Source organism: Drosophila biarmipes, chromosome 3L (genome assembly GCF_025231255.1).
Source record: "Drosophila biarmipes strain raj3 chromosome 3L, RU_DBia_V1.1, whole genome shotgun sequence".
NCBI lineage: Eukaryota > Metazoa > Arthropoda > Insecta > Diptera > Drosophilidae > Drosophila > Drosophila biarmipes.
Genome location: NC_066613.1, coordinates 2,246,519 through 2,262,412, shown reverse-complemented (window position 1 = coordinate 2,262,412; position 15,894 = coordinate 2,246,519). Strand labels below are relative to the sequence as shown.

Sequence of the window (15,894 nt, the reverse complement as noted above, 5' to 3'; positions counted from 1 at the left end):
CAATTAGTATTTCTATTGTGTTTTGGAGCAATTCTGATGCTCAAATAAAGCATTGTTGTGTAACCGTTTCTAGCCCCTAGTCCTGTGGGTTGTGCAAGGCTAACTGTGACACATTTTCATAATCTTCTTGGAAATTATGAAGGTGTCTACAAGTTAATGGGCTGCTTCGTTCCCTATCCAAATTATTGATCGAATTATATGATCGTTATGAAATGTTCGAGTTTTTTGACTGCCTGAAATTGTTTGAATTATTAGATTATCCGAATAACTGAACTCTGGGTTTGCTATTGTTTTAACCCTTTCTCGGCTCTGCTATCCGTAGTTCCATTTGAAATTTCTATTTTGATAATTGCGGTATTGTCTTGAATAGTTAAAAGTCTTTCACTGATTGAAATTATCTGCTCTGAACAATTTCCCCATTATCAGATACGGAAATCCAAAACCCACTCATCTATGCATGTTTGTCATTGCAAACGGTATTGGAAACGGCGGTTTGGCATTTCCTCTGAGCCGAAGCTGTGGCCAGGTGGCTACGGTTCTGTTGTCGGCTTTACCTGCTTCTGCTTCGGAACAACTTTAATTTCTTTGCCCTGTGTCTCAGCCAGCCCCTGACACTTTGGTTCCAGTCGTTCCGTCGAGAGTACGCAAGTTCTTCTCCCAGCAAGCTATTTCATATGCCTTTGCTTATTTGGCACTCCCATGTTCCTGGGGGGATCGCTATGAATCCCTTGAAAGCTGATACATAGGCTTTTAGGGCCACCTCCTCATCTGCTCTGCGGCCTCTCCTTATTAATTCGGGATGAGTTCAACCAGTCTATTACCCTAATAGACCTTTGTGGTCTCAGCCAGTTAACTTTCAATAGATTTTCGGAGTTTTACCGAGATAGAAATAACAGACCTTCTGTTCAGTTTAGCTTTCAGAATGAATCGTTATTTTATGATTGTCTTTCAATGCTTAGCGCATTTACTTAAATCTGTTGACCTAGCCGAATGGCTTTGATGTACCGGAGCGGATACAGTAGTAAGACTTGGTTCTCAGTTAGCCCCCCATGTTAATGATTATTTGCCATTCTCTATTGCCAACAAAGTATTTGGGCAGCTATTCTTGTTGTGCGGATACCGTAAGGGGTAAGTGCTGAGGAGGAAAGTTTGACTGGCCGTTTTAATTATGCGGCTGCAGTAGGGGTTTCGGTGGGGAAGGACCGAAGGTAAATGCAAAGGAGGAAACTCGTGCTAGGTTTACATTGGTACAATACACAATCTGTCCCAAAATTCCATTTGTTTTATTCTGCAATGTTTTCCTTTACCATTTCTCTTTTCTTTTTTGCAAAACGCTCCAAAATTTTAAACTAAAAACAACAAAAGTATAGGATAATATACAGACGAATTTACGCAATAAAATTTTAAATTAAATATCCTCTTTATTTATTAACTACATGAAAAATAGTTTTCTTTACACTTACTTAATAATTATACTTAAATTCCATGCGAAACAAATACTGAACATTAACCTGCGCAACATCATATACTATGTACTCATTGTACAATAATGATGAATCCAAATTTGTATCAGTAACTGCTTTGCCTATTGGTATTTCAACACCATCATTTCTAAAATAGCTTTCACTGGGATCTGGCATTGTGCGCCCATGGCCAAAGCAGCTATGTTTATCCTTTGGTAATTTTTTGACGTATTTTGCTGATGTGCATTCCATCATGTCACCCAAAACTACTTCAGAAAGAAGCATTAGCCCAGTTGTGTTATCTTGATTTGTGCAACAATAATTTGCTGATTTTGACACCATATCAGCAAAATAAATAACTTTGCCAAACATATAGCCCGATGGTGGCGCTTCTGGAGGGGCAATTTCTAAGCCGTGCGACAAAATACCAACAAAATTGGTTAAACGAGATCCATGCCATAATAATTTTCTGTTATGTAGCTTCTTAAATGGTTTGTAACGCCTTGCTTCTCCTTGACGAGCTACTTTGAACACATCTATAATCCGTAAAGCATACGAACTATGTGTAGCAGCATGAGTGTTTTTAACATATTGGCTTAGAATGGTAAACTCTTCACTTTTCTTATCCAGTGGGTATAATTGAGCCTTTAGCTGTTCATAATGATGATCTACTGGATTAATATTATTAGTGGCATCTTCGCTTTTAATTAAGCTGTAAGCAACTTCGATCTCTGACAATGAATCAAGCATTTGGCGCAAGTCTTGGACTTGATTGTGTGTTTGAATTAATATTGGAGATTGAACTCAAGAGTTATGTGGAACTAGCGTATAAAATCTATTTGTAGTATCAATAAGTTTTGAATTAGTGGTTCCTGTTTCTATTAATTTAAAAATTTCATTTATCACGCTATACGCAGCTTTTATCTGATGGACACTAAGCTTTCCCAACGGCATTTTATCCATATCAATATGAAACTCCATCAATGTTCTTTTCAAAGAATCAACATCAAACATCAGCATTATTAAATTTTGCGAAGAAGGGTCTAACTTAGAATTAATAAAAAGTGTGCTATTTCTTAACAACTTTTGGTCATCATCATATTGAATTTCTATTGGGTAAATACAACCAGCAATGTTAACAAAACTGTGTCGTTTATCGAATTCATTCCCAGTTTTGTCAGCATAAACTTCCTTAAATTTTTTTTTGGCAGAGTCACTTGTGTCAAACTCCTCAATCTTTGAGCTTCCAAAACTAGTCCCAATTCGTCCCCATGATCGGAAAATCCAATATCTGAAATTTGTAATAAGTATAAGTTTATTATATTATAAATATTATGAAACCTAAGACTAGAGATAGCACTATAGTCGAGTGTCATAACCCTTTACACAGGTAAGCAATATCACTTATGGCATAATGGTCCGATATATTCTACTTTTGGAATGGAATATGAAATTAACTAGACACTCAAGAATATTTTCAAAAATTAAAACATAACTTTAGAAATTTTTGGGAATAGAAAATTTCTTCCAGATTAACCAAAACATTCCAGGTACAAATTTTATTCTAGCCCCTAGCATTGTTATTTTGTGGGTGTTTAGTGAGTAGTAAAGAGTAGTAATTGAACGGTATGTACATTTAATAACATCCGTACCATTTTTGTTTTTCCGTGTTAGTATTCCAGCAGAAAGAAAATAGCGATATTATTCTAAGGCACTTGTCGTGGTTTATTTGGAATGGTACAGTATATAGGTACTCAATAATGACACGAATAATAAAAAAAAAGGTATAAAGTGTATTTGTATAGTGGATCGTATTACATTTACGTCACAGAAGTTGATATCAGAACATTTGTTTGTTGAAGGTGCTATATTTTTACCTCGTTAAGAGATGTGTTTGTTTGATTTCAGAAGTTTTTATTTTATATTTAAACAAATCATCTTTGAAAGGCGTACACATTTCATAATACCTTACTAATGAAATGTAGCTTTAGTAGTAAATAAGTTACTGGTGTTAAAATGCGTTTGTTAATTAATAACTTGGACAAGGGTATTTTTACAAGAATGTGTCGTAGGCCAAAAGTTGAGGAATCTCAAGGGCCATTTTTATGGAAATCGTAAAAGCCGTTTTTGAGAAATCAGAAAAAAGGCTAAGAAATAATCAAATTTAAATAAAAACAAAAGTTTGGATCATCATTTTTGCGTTTTACTTTTGAACAGAACATCCAGGGGTAATTAACCCCACCGGCCCCAACAGATCCAATTTGCCAAACTTAAACTTTTACATTTTCACCACTTTTTCTCCCAAGCCGATTGATTTCTTTTAAGTCTTGGTATGCAATTCTTTGAGTTTTTACAATACCTTTCGATTGATGTATCACTTTAAACAATTGATCGATACTGTAGATTTTCATTTCTTCGTGTGTATATTTTAGTCGACTTCGCACACCCTCCTGGTGCGCTTCGTCACCACGTGGCCTGCCGTCCACTGTGATACGTTTTGTTAATAGTTATTGCAAAATCATTTTGGAATGTTTTATACAACAGAGAGATACATTTCGCGGTGGTATTATTAGCTGCTGCGGTTGCTGTATGTTCGTCTGCTGACAACTGATGCAGAGCTCATACAGCCAGAAATGACCAGAAACTGATGATGTCCTAGATCAAGGTTTTCCTTTTTGAATGTTGCCTTAAAGGCTGGCTGACGATTCAACTTTCTCTCAAGAGACAAGAATCTTCGAGTTAAGTTTGCTGGTAGGACTCTACCAAGAGATCTAGATTGAGCTTGGTAGGCAGCCGAACAGGTAAGGTAAGGATGACTATCTTTGATCGTGATAAACATAGAATAAAATCAAGGCAGAACGCTATAGTCGAATGCCTCGACTATAAGATACCCGTTACTCAGCTTGAGGGAGAAAACTAAAAATAGATATATATAAGCAACAAAGAAAGCTACCGGGTATTTTAGAACATGTTTGAGGGCGTTAGAGTGGCAAACATGTTCTAGAAAAAAAAATGTCTAGCGTGACAATTATGGCCACCACAATTTTGGCACATTTTTGGTCAATCGATAGGTATTTATGAGACAAATACATTTCAGTAAAAATTGTTGTTCTATTATAAAAACTGTAGGCGCTACAGATTTTTGCGGATTGTGGGCATTAAACTTGCGCCTCGCTGAAACAAACTTGCGCTGCACAGGAACCCCAGGAATATGCATGCCAAGCGTTCATACGGACAAACGGATAGAAGGACATGGCTATATCGACTCGGCTAGTCATCCTGATCAAGAATACGTATACTTTATGAGGTCGGGAACGCTTTCTTCTACCTGTTACATACTTTCCGACGAATCTAGTATACACTTTTTCTTTACGATTAACGGGTAAAATCAGGCAAATTTCATAAACTCCACCGAATTTCGGAAGCTGAAATGGAGGCAGTAATTTTTACCTATTTCGAGGCTCACGCTGTTGGGGGCCGAAAACTTCGTCAGCAAAAGTTGGGTGAGAAATAAGCTGTACGGCACGCATTAAAGTTTCGATACGAACCGAAAAATTCATAATTACGAAAATGCCATCAAATTTTTCACGCAAATCACTTTCAATTTCCTCAAAATCCAATTACTTGAGCTCACCGAGAACCGTTATAATGATTCTTCTTCTATCAGCTCCAACCTCACGTGAAGACCGGACTCGTCGCATAAATTTAACGCCGCACTTCAGACGAAATCCAATGAAAGCTCCACCATAATAATTAAAGCAGCTGTATTGTGCTTAAAGAATATCACCTTGTTTTCATCAGCGGTAATATCTCAAAAAATACGCGTTGTTGTTGAAATCATAAAAACAACAGCAAACCCAGTAGACGGAATGCCCGAAATTCGGTTTCAGCGAGAAGAAGAGCAAAGCAAACGAGGGACAACAGCCCGTTACTTGACTATGTATGCTCCTATGTATAACAAATTTTGTGCCTTATATGCAAATTTTTGCAGTTACTAACTGCGCTATTTATAGCGCTCACTGCAATTAAGGCTTTCTCATTTGTTGCTTCGCCAATGCACCACAGTAGCAAAAACGAACCAGTTTTTAAATCGATTTATATGTTTTGCACTTAGTATTATTTATGTACAAATAACATTGGCGTCACCAATGTTGAACTAAAAAGCTTTTTTTATTAGTTATTGCAAGTTATTGATTAACAATTTAGAGAGTACAGCAGGCGAGACAAGATTGCGTTTAAGAAATTAGAATTCGTACTAATTTTACAAAGGGAGTGCGTTTACAAAAAGAATGCAAGTACACAGAAATGAGAAAGCTAGATAGAAATAGATACCTTTCGCGATTTAATTAATATAAGAGATCGAATTAATACGTTAATTAGCTGCTCCGGCTGCGTGACCCGACAGGCACAGTTACATCATACTGCTCTAAATAAAAGAATTGTCTTTTTAATGAACTAAGAATAAAATTTTCTTGATGTAGTAATAATTCTTGCAGACCATCAACAAAGCCATGGATTGATAAAAGTGTCGAAAAAAGGGAATCAGTGGAAAATCAGTTCGAATTATAAGGGAGATCGAAATCACCCAAAGCAATTAAGAGATTCATAGATTATTAAGTCAGATACTGGTGGAATATAAAAAGAAGATAAAAAATGGGTTGCATATAACTTTTTACACTAAAAAATTCAGTTCCACTCTGAGAGTTTATTGTTTCATATATTAGACTTGAGGTAACGGCAATCAGCACCCCAGCCCTGCTACAGGGAGAGCGGTCGATTCTATAAATAGGAAAGTTGCTTGACAGAACTTTTGAGTCTTACATCTCCAGTTTCAACAAAGTTTCAGTAAACACGAGTAAATCTTCGTTTAAAGACGATAAGTCAGCAAAAAGCTTAGGCAGCTTTATATTAGGTCCCATTTCATTTGATAAGCCGAGAATAAACTTCTCCGTTGAAGGCCTATTATAAGTTCTCCTTCTGTTGCGAATCAATGACGAATTCATCATTAGGCCAAAAATGTTTTGAACTTATCTCATTAAAAACTTCAGAAGGAGCAGCTAATTTAAAAAAAGATATCCTGCCAACATGTTTCCGTTAGACTAACACGAAATTATTATCCTCTAAATTTGCCACGATGTACATCAAATTTTTGTTTCGCGTTCTATGTAATAACTATAATAAACTTTATCATTTAATTTGCATTTCAACATCTATCCCGGTATTAAAAACTAATATTTTAACTCATTTGCTTAATTCTTAGTTATGCTTTATATTTTCATTTGTGTTCCGTCTCTATTTGTTTTATGTATGTATCTTCCTCGCTAACTCGCATTTTTTGCCCAAATTGATAAAAGGGCCAAGCGCGTAACAAGCACGTGCTTGGTGTCGTTGCCACTTGTTTGTACTGTTCGAAGTGCATCAACGTCCATATATATATATAAGGAAATTTGAATTATTTAACTGTGATGTTTTGAGATAGGAATACTTGGTGTACAAATTGCAAAACATCTGCAAATCTGGTTTCGGCGGTTAAACGAGTCACAAATAATTGCTTTGCATATGGAACAACCGGGAGTCTTTTTCTTCCCCCACCAGCAATCTAAACATCGTTCGTCTAGTTTTCTTGACCAGGCACTCCTAAAGACCTAACATCTCCTGTAGCCACTGAAAGCTCCGTAGACCCCTCAGGCTGACTAGCGGAACCTGGGACTCCGTCAGAGCTTTCGGTTCTATGGGTACTGCTAGCAGTGAAGTACCAAGTGTGGTTGGATGCCAACAGAGCTGCCGGTACAGGCAGAATAAATATACTACTACGAATACTACTACAGAGTTAAAAGGAGCGTTCATTTTGCGTTTAGGTGACCCAACAAACATTTTTTGGTCGGAGAAGCACGTTATCTTCAATTTTGCAATCGGCAGAACAAACTTGTTGATCCTTCCCGACAAACACCTTTATGACTTGTGAGTTGAATAACTCCACACAAATCCCAGCAGCAGATGGCCGGCCGCTCCCCAGGTACGCGGCGAATTCGCGTAGTGGCGGCGCGGCGAAGAGCAATGGGAAAGCAAGAGAGTTTGGAGATCGAGGACGGAGAACGAGAGAGTTTGGAGATCGAGGACGGAGAACGTGAGAGTTTGGAGACAGTAAGAGTTTGGAGAACGTGGGAGTTTGGAGAGCGTGAGAGTTTGGAGACAAGGGAGTTTGGAGAGCAAGAGAGTTTGGAGAGCAAGAGGGTTCGGAGAGCAAGAGGGTTCGGAGACCAAGAGAGTTTGGAGACCAAGAATGAAGAAAGAGAGAGAGCGGAGACTTGGCGGGCGGATCGAGAGTGCCGTGTGCAAATAGGAGTAACAGGACGCCGCCGGACATTGGACGCGGCCGTGAACTTTGGACCGTGAAAGAAGGTGACACATCTCGGCAGCGGTGCGGTACACAAACATGCCACGTGCATCACCGGAATCAGCGGGACGGCAGAATCAGGCTGGACGGCGGCGGGAAGCTGTGCGTGAAGAACAAGAGGGTCAAACAGGAGCCATGGACTTTTGACCCAATGTGAAGAGTTTCGGCGGGCCGTGCGCAGGGCGCAGACAGCGGGATCAGTCAGTGAAAAGCTATCATTCAGTCGAGATCAGTCAGTCGAGAGCATCAGTCGAGTACAATCATCAAGAGTTAAGACAAGCAGTCGAACGAACACCAACCAAGCAAACTACGAGGGAACCACACCAGGGCGAGTGGTCTGATTGTCACGTCGAGACGTTCGGGATTGGGATTACTAGGAATCTCCGAACTGAGACACAGGTGGCTGAGGTCTAAGGAGGCACCACATGGCTAAGTCAAGGCATCTGTTCTTTCCTGCCAACGAAGTCCTGGCGTTACGCCTGGAGGGTCTACTAGACTTAGAGCAGTGAAAGATGGCGACTTGAAATCGTGAGCTCGAGGGTAAGCCTGTCGAGCCCCAGTGTACCTCGCCCAAGCACTGCGCGGACGTATCCCGTCGTGAGCCCAGTGCGCCAAGTGGAGTTGAGCAAGTCCTGGCGCGATCAGCTAGAAAGGAGAGAAGTCCCGGAGCGGCGCGACAGAGCCCCGAGAGTCACGAGCCAAAAGGGAGAGAAGTCCCGGAGCGGCGCAACAGAACTCCGAGAGGAGCGAGCCAGAAGGGGGAGAAGTCCCGGAGCGGCGCAACAGAACCCCGAGAGTAGCGAGCTAGAAGGGAGAGAAGTCCCGGAGCGGCGCGACAGAGCCCCGAGAGTCACGAGCCAGAAGGTAGAGAAGTCCCGGATCGGCGTATGCACACGAACCCAGCACAGAAGCCAAGACGTACAGCCACCCTGTCAGGAGCAGCTCGCAGGACACCACAACGCAACAGCCGCGCTAGGAGAATCGAGCCCGCAGGAACGGCACGGACAGTACGCGAAAGGGTGAGGCTAGGGTGGAACGTTTGTTTACACGCGAGGCAGCTTTTTGGCGTTCCGCCTTGACTGTCCGCACGATCTGAGCGGAAGCCCTGTGGGACCATCCGGGACAGAGCAAGGGACAGGCGGTCGGGTATCGAGAGGAGTACCCTGGAGAGCTCGTCACTATGTTCACCCTAGTCTGAGAATGGTGACGCTTCCCTAAGCCCGCACGGCTGACCCCATAGCGAGTCTGAATCGTGGCCGAGAAGTCACGAGCCAAACGCGTCAGGAGCAAGCAGCGGTCAAGGATATTCAGGAAGCGACAAAACTGGAACACCGTGCCAATGAGCCGAGCGAACATCGAGACAACCCATACCGTCGGAGACAGCGAGACAAGCAAATTATAAATCCGACTGCAGTTATACCCGCAATAAACCCACTCCGAACCCGTGAATTCTGTGCTTTTTCATTGAACTACTGGGCGGTCACGTTTATATAAATTGGGTGGGTCGAACACACACAATCTACTGAGCTAGCCGCACAAACACCGTAGCGAGCAGAAAGCAAAGAAAGCAGCTCGTTACATCTGGCGCCCAAAACGTGATTGTCCCAGCGGTGAAGGCAAAATATACAGAATGGGAAAGAAGTGGACTTACCGCTTTAAGAAGGACTTCGCCCAGGTCGCACAGAGACTTAATGTCGCCCTGGACGGCAGATTAGAGGACACGAGGAGGACATTGTCGGAGTATTATTTCGAGACAGAGAACGACCCAGAACTTGCCGAAATCTGGGCTGAGTTGGAAGCCATGTATTACGACAGAACCGGCCCGAGTATCACGCTAATTAACGCCTAGTAGCAAGCTTGAGCGTCGACAACTTGCAAAGGGAGGCGCACAGGAGGGAGTCAAGCCAGGACAGGAAGACAACGGTGCTGACCACTAGACCCAGCCAGTCGGATTATGCAAGGGTCGCTAAACAAGTCCGCGAGTGGTCATTCAGGTTCAACGGGGCGGATAAACCGTTCGAGTTCCCGGAACAAGTAGAATAGTCCGCAAACACCTACGACTTAGACCTAGACATGATCCCCCGAGCGATGACGGAGTTGCTGAAAGGAAGGGCGTTGAAGTGGTTTATCGCCAACAATAAACAATGGAAAACCTTGGCAGAGTTCATTGAGAGCTTCCATCTTTACTTGCTGCCGAGAGATTTCTTCACAAGGCTGTCGGATCAGGTCAGGCAACGAAAGCAGGGTTTCAGTGACTCATTTAAAGACTACATGATCGACATGCAGACGATGTCGGGGCCAACTTGTTCGGGAACAAGCGACTAACCATGAGCCTGCTGATACTACCAGGGGTAGTGGATTCATTGGTGTTACTATGGAACTTTCTAACTCAAGTCGGAACCGAGATAAGGTGCGCTGGACACGAGGTGATAATACCGGCCAGGAACCGACACAATGGGTGACTCAAGGAGAGGCTATCGGTAGCAGTCGTACAACAAGTTTCAAGAGGCAGAGCTAGCCAGTTTCAAAACCATGACAGGAACGTCGAACATGGCAGAGCATCGAATAACGATGAGGGACGACAAACCAATAAAACAGCGATACTACCCCAAGAACCCGAAAGTTTAAGGGGAGATCAATCCGAAGGTGGACGAGCTACTCCAAATGGGATGCATAGAGCACTCAACCAGCCCGTACAGCTCTCCCATCGTAATGTTTAGGAAGAAGACGGGCAAGTGGAGACTGTGCGTCGACTTCAGGCAGATCAACGTCAAATCGATAAAGGATGCCTACCCGATGCCTCGAATAAATTATATCCTCGACCAGCTGAGAGAGGCACGGTACATAAGCAGCTCCTGAAGGAGCGCTACTGGCAAATCCCGCTGAAAGAAAGCAGCAGGCAGTACACTGCATTTACAGTGCCGGGAAAGGGCTTATTCTAGTGGAGAGTAATGACGTTTGGACTCCATTCGGCATCTGCGACCTTCCAGCGGGTGTTGGACCGGTTGATTGGTCCCGAGATGTCGCCGAACGCATTTGCATACCAGGACGATATCACTACACTAGAAAGGCACAAGGCAAACTTGAAAGAGGTATTCCGGCGGCTGAAAGACGCTAATCTGAGAAACCCGGAAAAATGCCCGTTTTTCAAGAAGGAGCTGCTTTATTTGGGTCATAGAGTGACTAGCGACGGAATAGGCACGGATCCGGAAAAGGTAGCAGCCATCGCCGAATTAGAGCCGCCGTCAACAGTAAGAGAGCTCCGACAGTACCTGGGAGTAGCTTCATGGTATCGGCGATTTGTTCCTGACTTCGCAAAAATAGTCAAACCACTCAACGATCTGCTGCGCAAGGGCAACAAGTGGGTGTGGACACAGGAACATCAGTCGGAATTCGAAGAGGTAAAGGCAAGGCTGGTGGCAGACCCCGTACTGGCGTGCCCGGATTCTGAAAAACCCTTTGTCCTGCAAACGGACGCAAGTGATTATGGTATTGGGGCCATTTTGACCCAGAAAACTAAACGTGGCGAAAATGTTATCTCTTACTCAAGCTGAACGCTTAACGGGGCTGAAAAAAATACTTCACGACCGAGAAGGAGTGTTTGGCAATAGTCTGGGCGATCCGGAAACTGAAGCCATATTTGAAAGGGTACCACTTCAAGGTGGAGTTGCAGTAGTATGACTTCGAAACAGCGTACAGGAAGGGACAACTCAATGTGGTGGCAGACGCATTATCAAGGCAGCCACTACCAGTAACACTGCGAGGGGTCAAGGAGACATCGGCGACGGAAGCCTCCGCAGCATGCAGCTGGATTCAGGACATGCGCGAAAAGATAAGGACGCAGCCACAAAAGTACCCGGACTACGTAATGGAGGGAGACACCTTGTACAGGAACATTCCACACAGAGCAGGCAGTGAGGAGGTTGCGACGTGGAAGATGTGCGTCCCGAAAGCTCTGCGAGAAGCGGTGCTGAAAGAGAACCACGACTCACCGGCAGCTGGCCATGTAGGAAGCAGAAGGACAATAGCACGTCTGGCAGCCCGGTACTACTGGCCAGGCATGCACCGAGACGCTCGAGCCCACGTAAGAGGATTCGAGAGTTGTATCAGATTCAAGCCGAATCAGATGCAGGCGGCTGGGAAAATGCTAACGCAGGTGCCAGAGGAACAATGGGCTTCAGTATGCGCAGTCTTCGTCGGACCACTGCCGCGTTCTAAACATGGCAACAAAAGGGTTGTTCAAAACACGGCAACCAAATGCTGCTGGTGCTGATAGACAGGTTCTCCAAGTGGACTGAATTGGTGCCGCTGCGGAGCGCGACGGCCGAGTCCCTAAATAAAGCGGTCAGGGAGCGCATCATCGCAAGGTTTGGGGTCCCGAAGGTAGTCATAACGGACAACGGAGTACAGTTCAACAGCAAAATCTTCAAGAGTTTCCTGGCCGAGATGGGAGCCAAGCAGCAGCGCAATTCACAGGGCAGGATTAGAGAAACTGGGACGAGAAATGGGCTGAGATCATGCTGGCAGTACAAACGAGTGTTTCGGAATCCACAGGATACACGCTGGCGTTTATTACTTAGGGAAGAGAACCGAGACTACCGAGCGCCCTATATGACAGAGAGACCTTGGGAACGGGACGACCCACTGAGACCCCAGGGGAGAAGGCAATCAAACTGGGGAAATCTTCGAGATTGTAAGGCGGAATCTGGAGAGCGCCTCCCAGGATCAGGCTAGGCATTACAACCTAAGGAGGAGACAATGGACACCAGCGGTGGGGGACGTCGTGCGGGCCAAGGAACATCATTTGCCAAAGGCGGCCGAGGGGTTCGCAGCAAAGTTTGCCCAAAGATACGACGGACCTTACCAGGTCACGGATTTTGCGTCACCAGTAATCTGCAAAATACGGCACGTGAACACAAAAAAAGAGAGGACCATCCGCATGAGCGAGCTGAAACATCAACAAACACAGAACACATACGAGCAGCCACAAGCAGTTACGTTAGACAAAAGGCAACAATAAAGTGTCAAAGAGTCTCAAAGGATACTACCAAAGGGTCCAAGGATAGCTCCAAGGATACCCAAAGGACACAAAGGAAATGACACAATCATCAGACCGGAACCTCCAAACGCTCGGAGATGACTGAAAGGAAAATTTCCAGCGATAGTCCGCCGAAGAAAGGGGGAAGACGGCGGACTCCCCACAGCCACGAGGAGCAGGTAGCAGCAGCCACGCTGGAGTTCCCGCTAAACCTGGTGGCGCGGAGGAGGACGGAGGAAACGCGGCTGCGAGAGATGGAGGAGGGCCCTGAATGGCAGGCCCGTTTGCGACGAGCTGAGGAGGAGGAGCAGCAGCTGTGGGAGGAGCCGGCATGCCCACCCACCCCGAGGTATGTCGCCGAACCGTGGATGCCGCCCCAGGAGGAGGCCTGACCGTTCGGGCTGACTCTCCGCCGGGCTGGCTGCCGGAGGTGCCGCTTACGCCGCGGTACGAGGGGTCGCCGACGCGACCACCCTCACCGGAAGGCGAGGCGTCCCCTTCCCGGTCGGCACCACCGCCGCAACCTGATACGCCACCACCACCGACGAGGCGCGGCGGGGAATCTCCCCGATGGAGACCCGCGCGGCCGAACACGCCACAGTACCAGTACAGCGGACGTTCGTGGCCGAAGGCGTGAGGTGGCGGCAACAGACGGTTGTCTGGACGTGGCCGGAGGGCCCCGCGGGGGAGAAAACTACGTCGGATGAGCCCGGATCTGGGAGGAGACGGGACCAGGACCCGTGGCCGGCCGGACGACACCGGCAGGGACACGAAACGCGGCGGAAGCGGCGGAGCCTCAGGAGCGGGGGCCGTGGAAATGGCCGAAACCGACGGGAGGTGGAAGGACAAGTTTGAAGCGGCAACATTCGGCGCCCGTGGTGTCCGAATTGGCGGCGCGTCCTAAGTTGGCGCGGACAATGTCGGCGCCAGAAGGCCGGCGATGTCTTGGAGTCCCGGAGCAGGAGTGGCCCGCAGGAATTGCGGAGGAACCGGCGGTGCGCGAGGCTCGCAACCTGGGCGGCAGGCGCAGCGTGCGGGTCAGGAGCAGCGGACGCACGTATCGCGTGAGGCTGGGGCTCGCGGGCATGAGGGTTTTTGTGGAGCAGACCGAAATGAATCCGTGAATAAAATGTTGAAAATTTAACACTCAGAAGCTAAGGACCGGAGGGGGCGGGAACGCGGCTGAAAGCATAAAGGGGCATACATACATGGCAGCAACCTGAAACGAATGGAAAGGGTTATGGAGGAGGCAAAGACAAAACTCCAGCTTACTTACCCGCTGCGAAGCGAATGCTAATAATGGAAATATCGGTGGTGATGAACATCGCGGCGAGCAACGCCGCACCTGCGATATCGATATCGTGAGCAGGACCTCTGGGTATCGATAGCCAATTAGTATCGATGCCCAGTGGGAACAGATGGAGGATCGGCGGAGGAGATTTGAAGTTGCTATGCGGAGGACGACCGGCGCTGTGGAAACGTAACAAGGATGAAAGCGTCGAGGGAACGTCGAGGGAGCAACGAGGGAGCGCCGAGGGAATCGTAACGAGATGCGCCCTGACTCAATGGCTAGGATATACAAGTGAACGCCGGAGAGTGGGAGCGCTGAGTTTTCTTAATCCTTCCCGAAGTAAGGGGGTATGTGAGGAGTTGAATAGCTCCCCACAAATCCCAGCAGCAGATGGCCGTAGTGCGCGTAGTGGCGGCGCGGCGAAGAGCGATGGGAGAGCGAGAGAGTTTGGAGATCGAGGACGGAGAACGTGGGAGTTTGGAGAACGTGGGAGTTTGGAGAACGTGAAAGTTTGGAGACAAGGGAGTTTGGAGAGCAAGAGGGTTCGGAGACCAAGAGAGTTTGGAGACCAAGAATGGAGAAAGAGAGAGCGGAGACTTGGCGTACGGATCGAGAGTGCCGTGTGCAAATAGGAGTAACAGGACGCCGCCGGACATTGGACGCGACCGTGAACTTTGGACCGAGAAAGAAGGTGCCACATCTCGGCAGCAGTGCGGCACACAAACATGCCACGTGCATCACCAGAATCAGCGGGACCGCCGAATCAGGCTGGACGGCGGCGGGAAGCTGTGCGTGAAGGACAAGAGGGTCAAACAGGAGCCATGGACTTTTGACCCGGTGTGAAGAGTTTCGGCGGGCCGTGCGCAGGGCGCAGACAGCGGGATCAGTCAGTGAAAAGCTATCATTCAGTCGAGATCAGTCAGTCGAGAGCATCAGTCGAGTACAATCATCAAGAGTTAAGACAAGCAGTCGAACGAACACCAAGCAAGCAAACTACGAGAGAACCACACCAGGGCGAGTGGTCGGAAGCAGCGGCGTGGGAGCCTACAAGGAGCAAGATTGTCATGTCGAGACGTTCGGGATTGAGATTACTAGGAATCTCCGAACTGAGACACAGGTGGCTGAGGTCTAAGGAGGCACCACACGGCTAAGTCAAGGCATCTGTTCTTTCCTGCCAACGAAGTCCTGGCGTTACGCCTGGAGGGTCTACTAGACTTAGAGCAGTGAAAGATGGCGACTTGAATTCGTGAGCTCGGGGGTAAGCCTGTCAAGGACTGCGCGGACGTATCCCGTCGTGAGCCCAGTGCGCCAAGTGGAGTTGAGCAAGTCCTGGCGCGATCAGCTAGAAAGGAGAGATGTCCCGGAGCGGCGCGACAGAGCTCCGAGAGTCACGAGACAGAAGGGAGAGAAGTCCCGGAGCGGCGCAACAGAACTCCGAGAGGAGCGAGCCAGAAGGGAGAGAAGTCCCGGAGCGGCGCAACAGAACCCCGAGAGTAGCGAGCTAGAAGGGAGAGAAGTCCCGGAGCGGCGCGACAGAGCCCCGAGAGTCACGAGCCAGAAGGTAGAGAAGTCCCGGATCGGCATATGCCCACGAACCCAGCACAGAAGTCAAGACGTACAGCCACCCTGTCAGGAGAGCAAGAGGGTTCGGAGACCAAGAGAGTTTGGAGACCAAGAATGGAGAAAGAGAGAGCGGAGACTTGGC

At 46.7% G+C, this 15,894-nt stretch overlaps 1 protein-coding gene across 3 annotated transcripts in view; it reads right to left on the bottom strand.

The window, feature by feature from the left end:
- LOC108025564 (poly [ADP-ribose] polymerase) overlaps nt 1-15,894 on the bottom strand; it is a 109,487-nt gene that overhangs the window by 22,770 nt on the left and 70,823 nt on the right. The window contains exon 6 of one of the 3 annotated variants that reach the window (XM_050886199.1): nt 1,402-2,754. The exons of the other annotated variants lie outside the window; for them this stretch is intronic. Coding sequence (XP_050742156.1) covers nt 2,268-2,754 — 487 coding nt within the window. The 3' untranslated portion in view covers nt 1,402-2,267. Of the gene's footprint in view, nt 1-1,401; nt 2,755-15,894 lie in introns of those variants that run through there. 3 annotated transcript variants of the gene reach the window in all.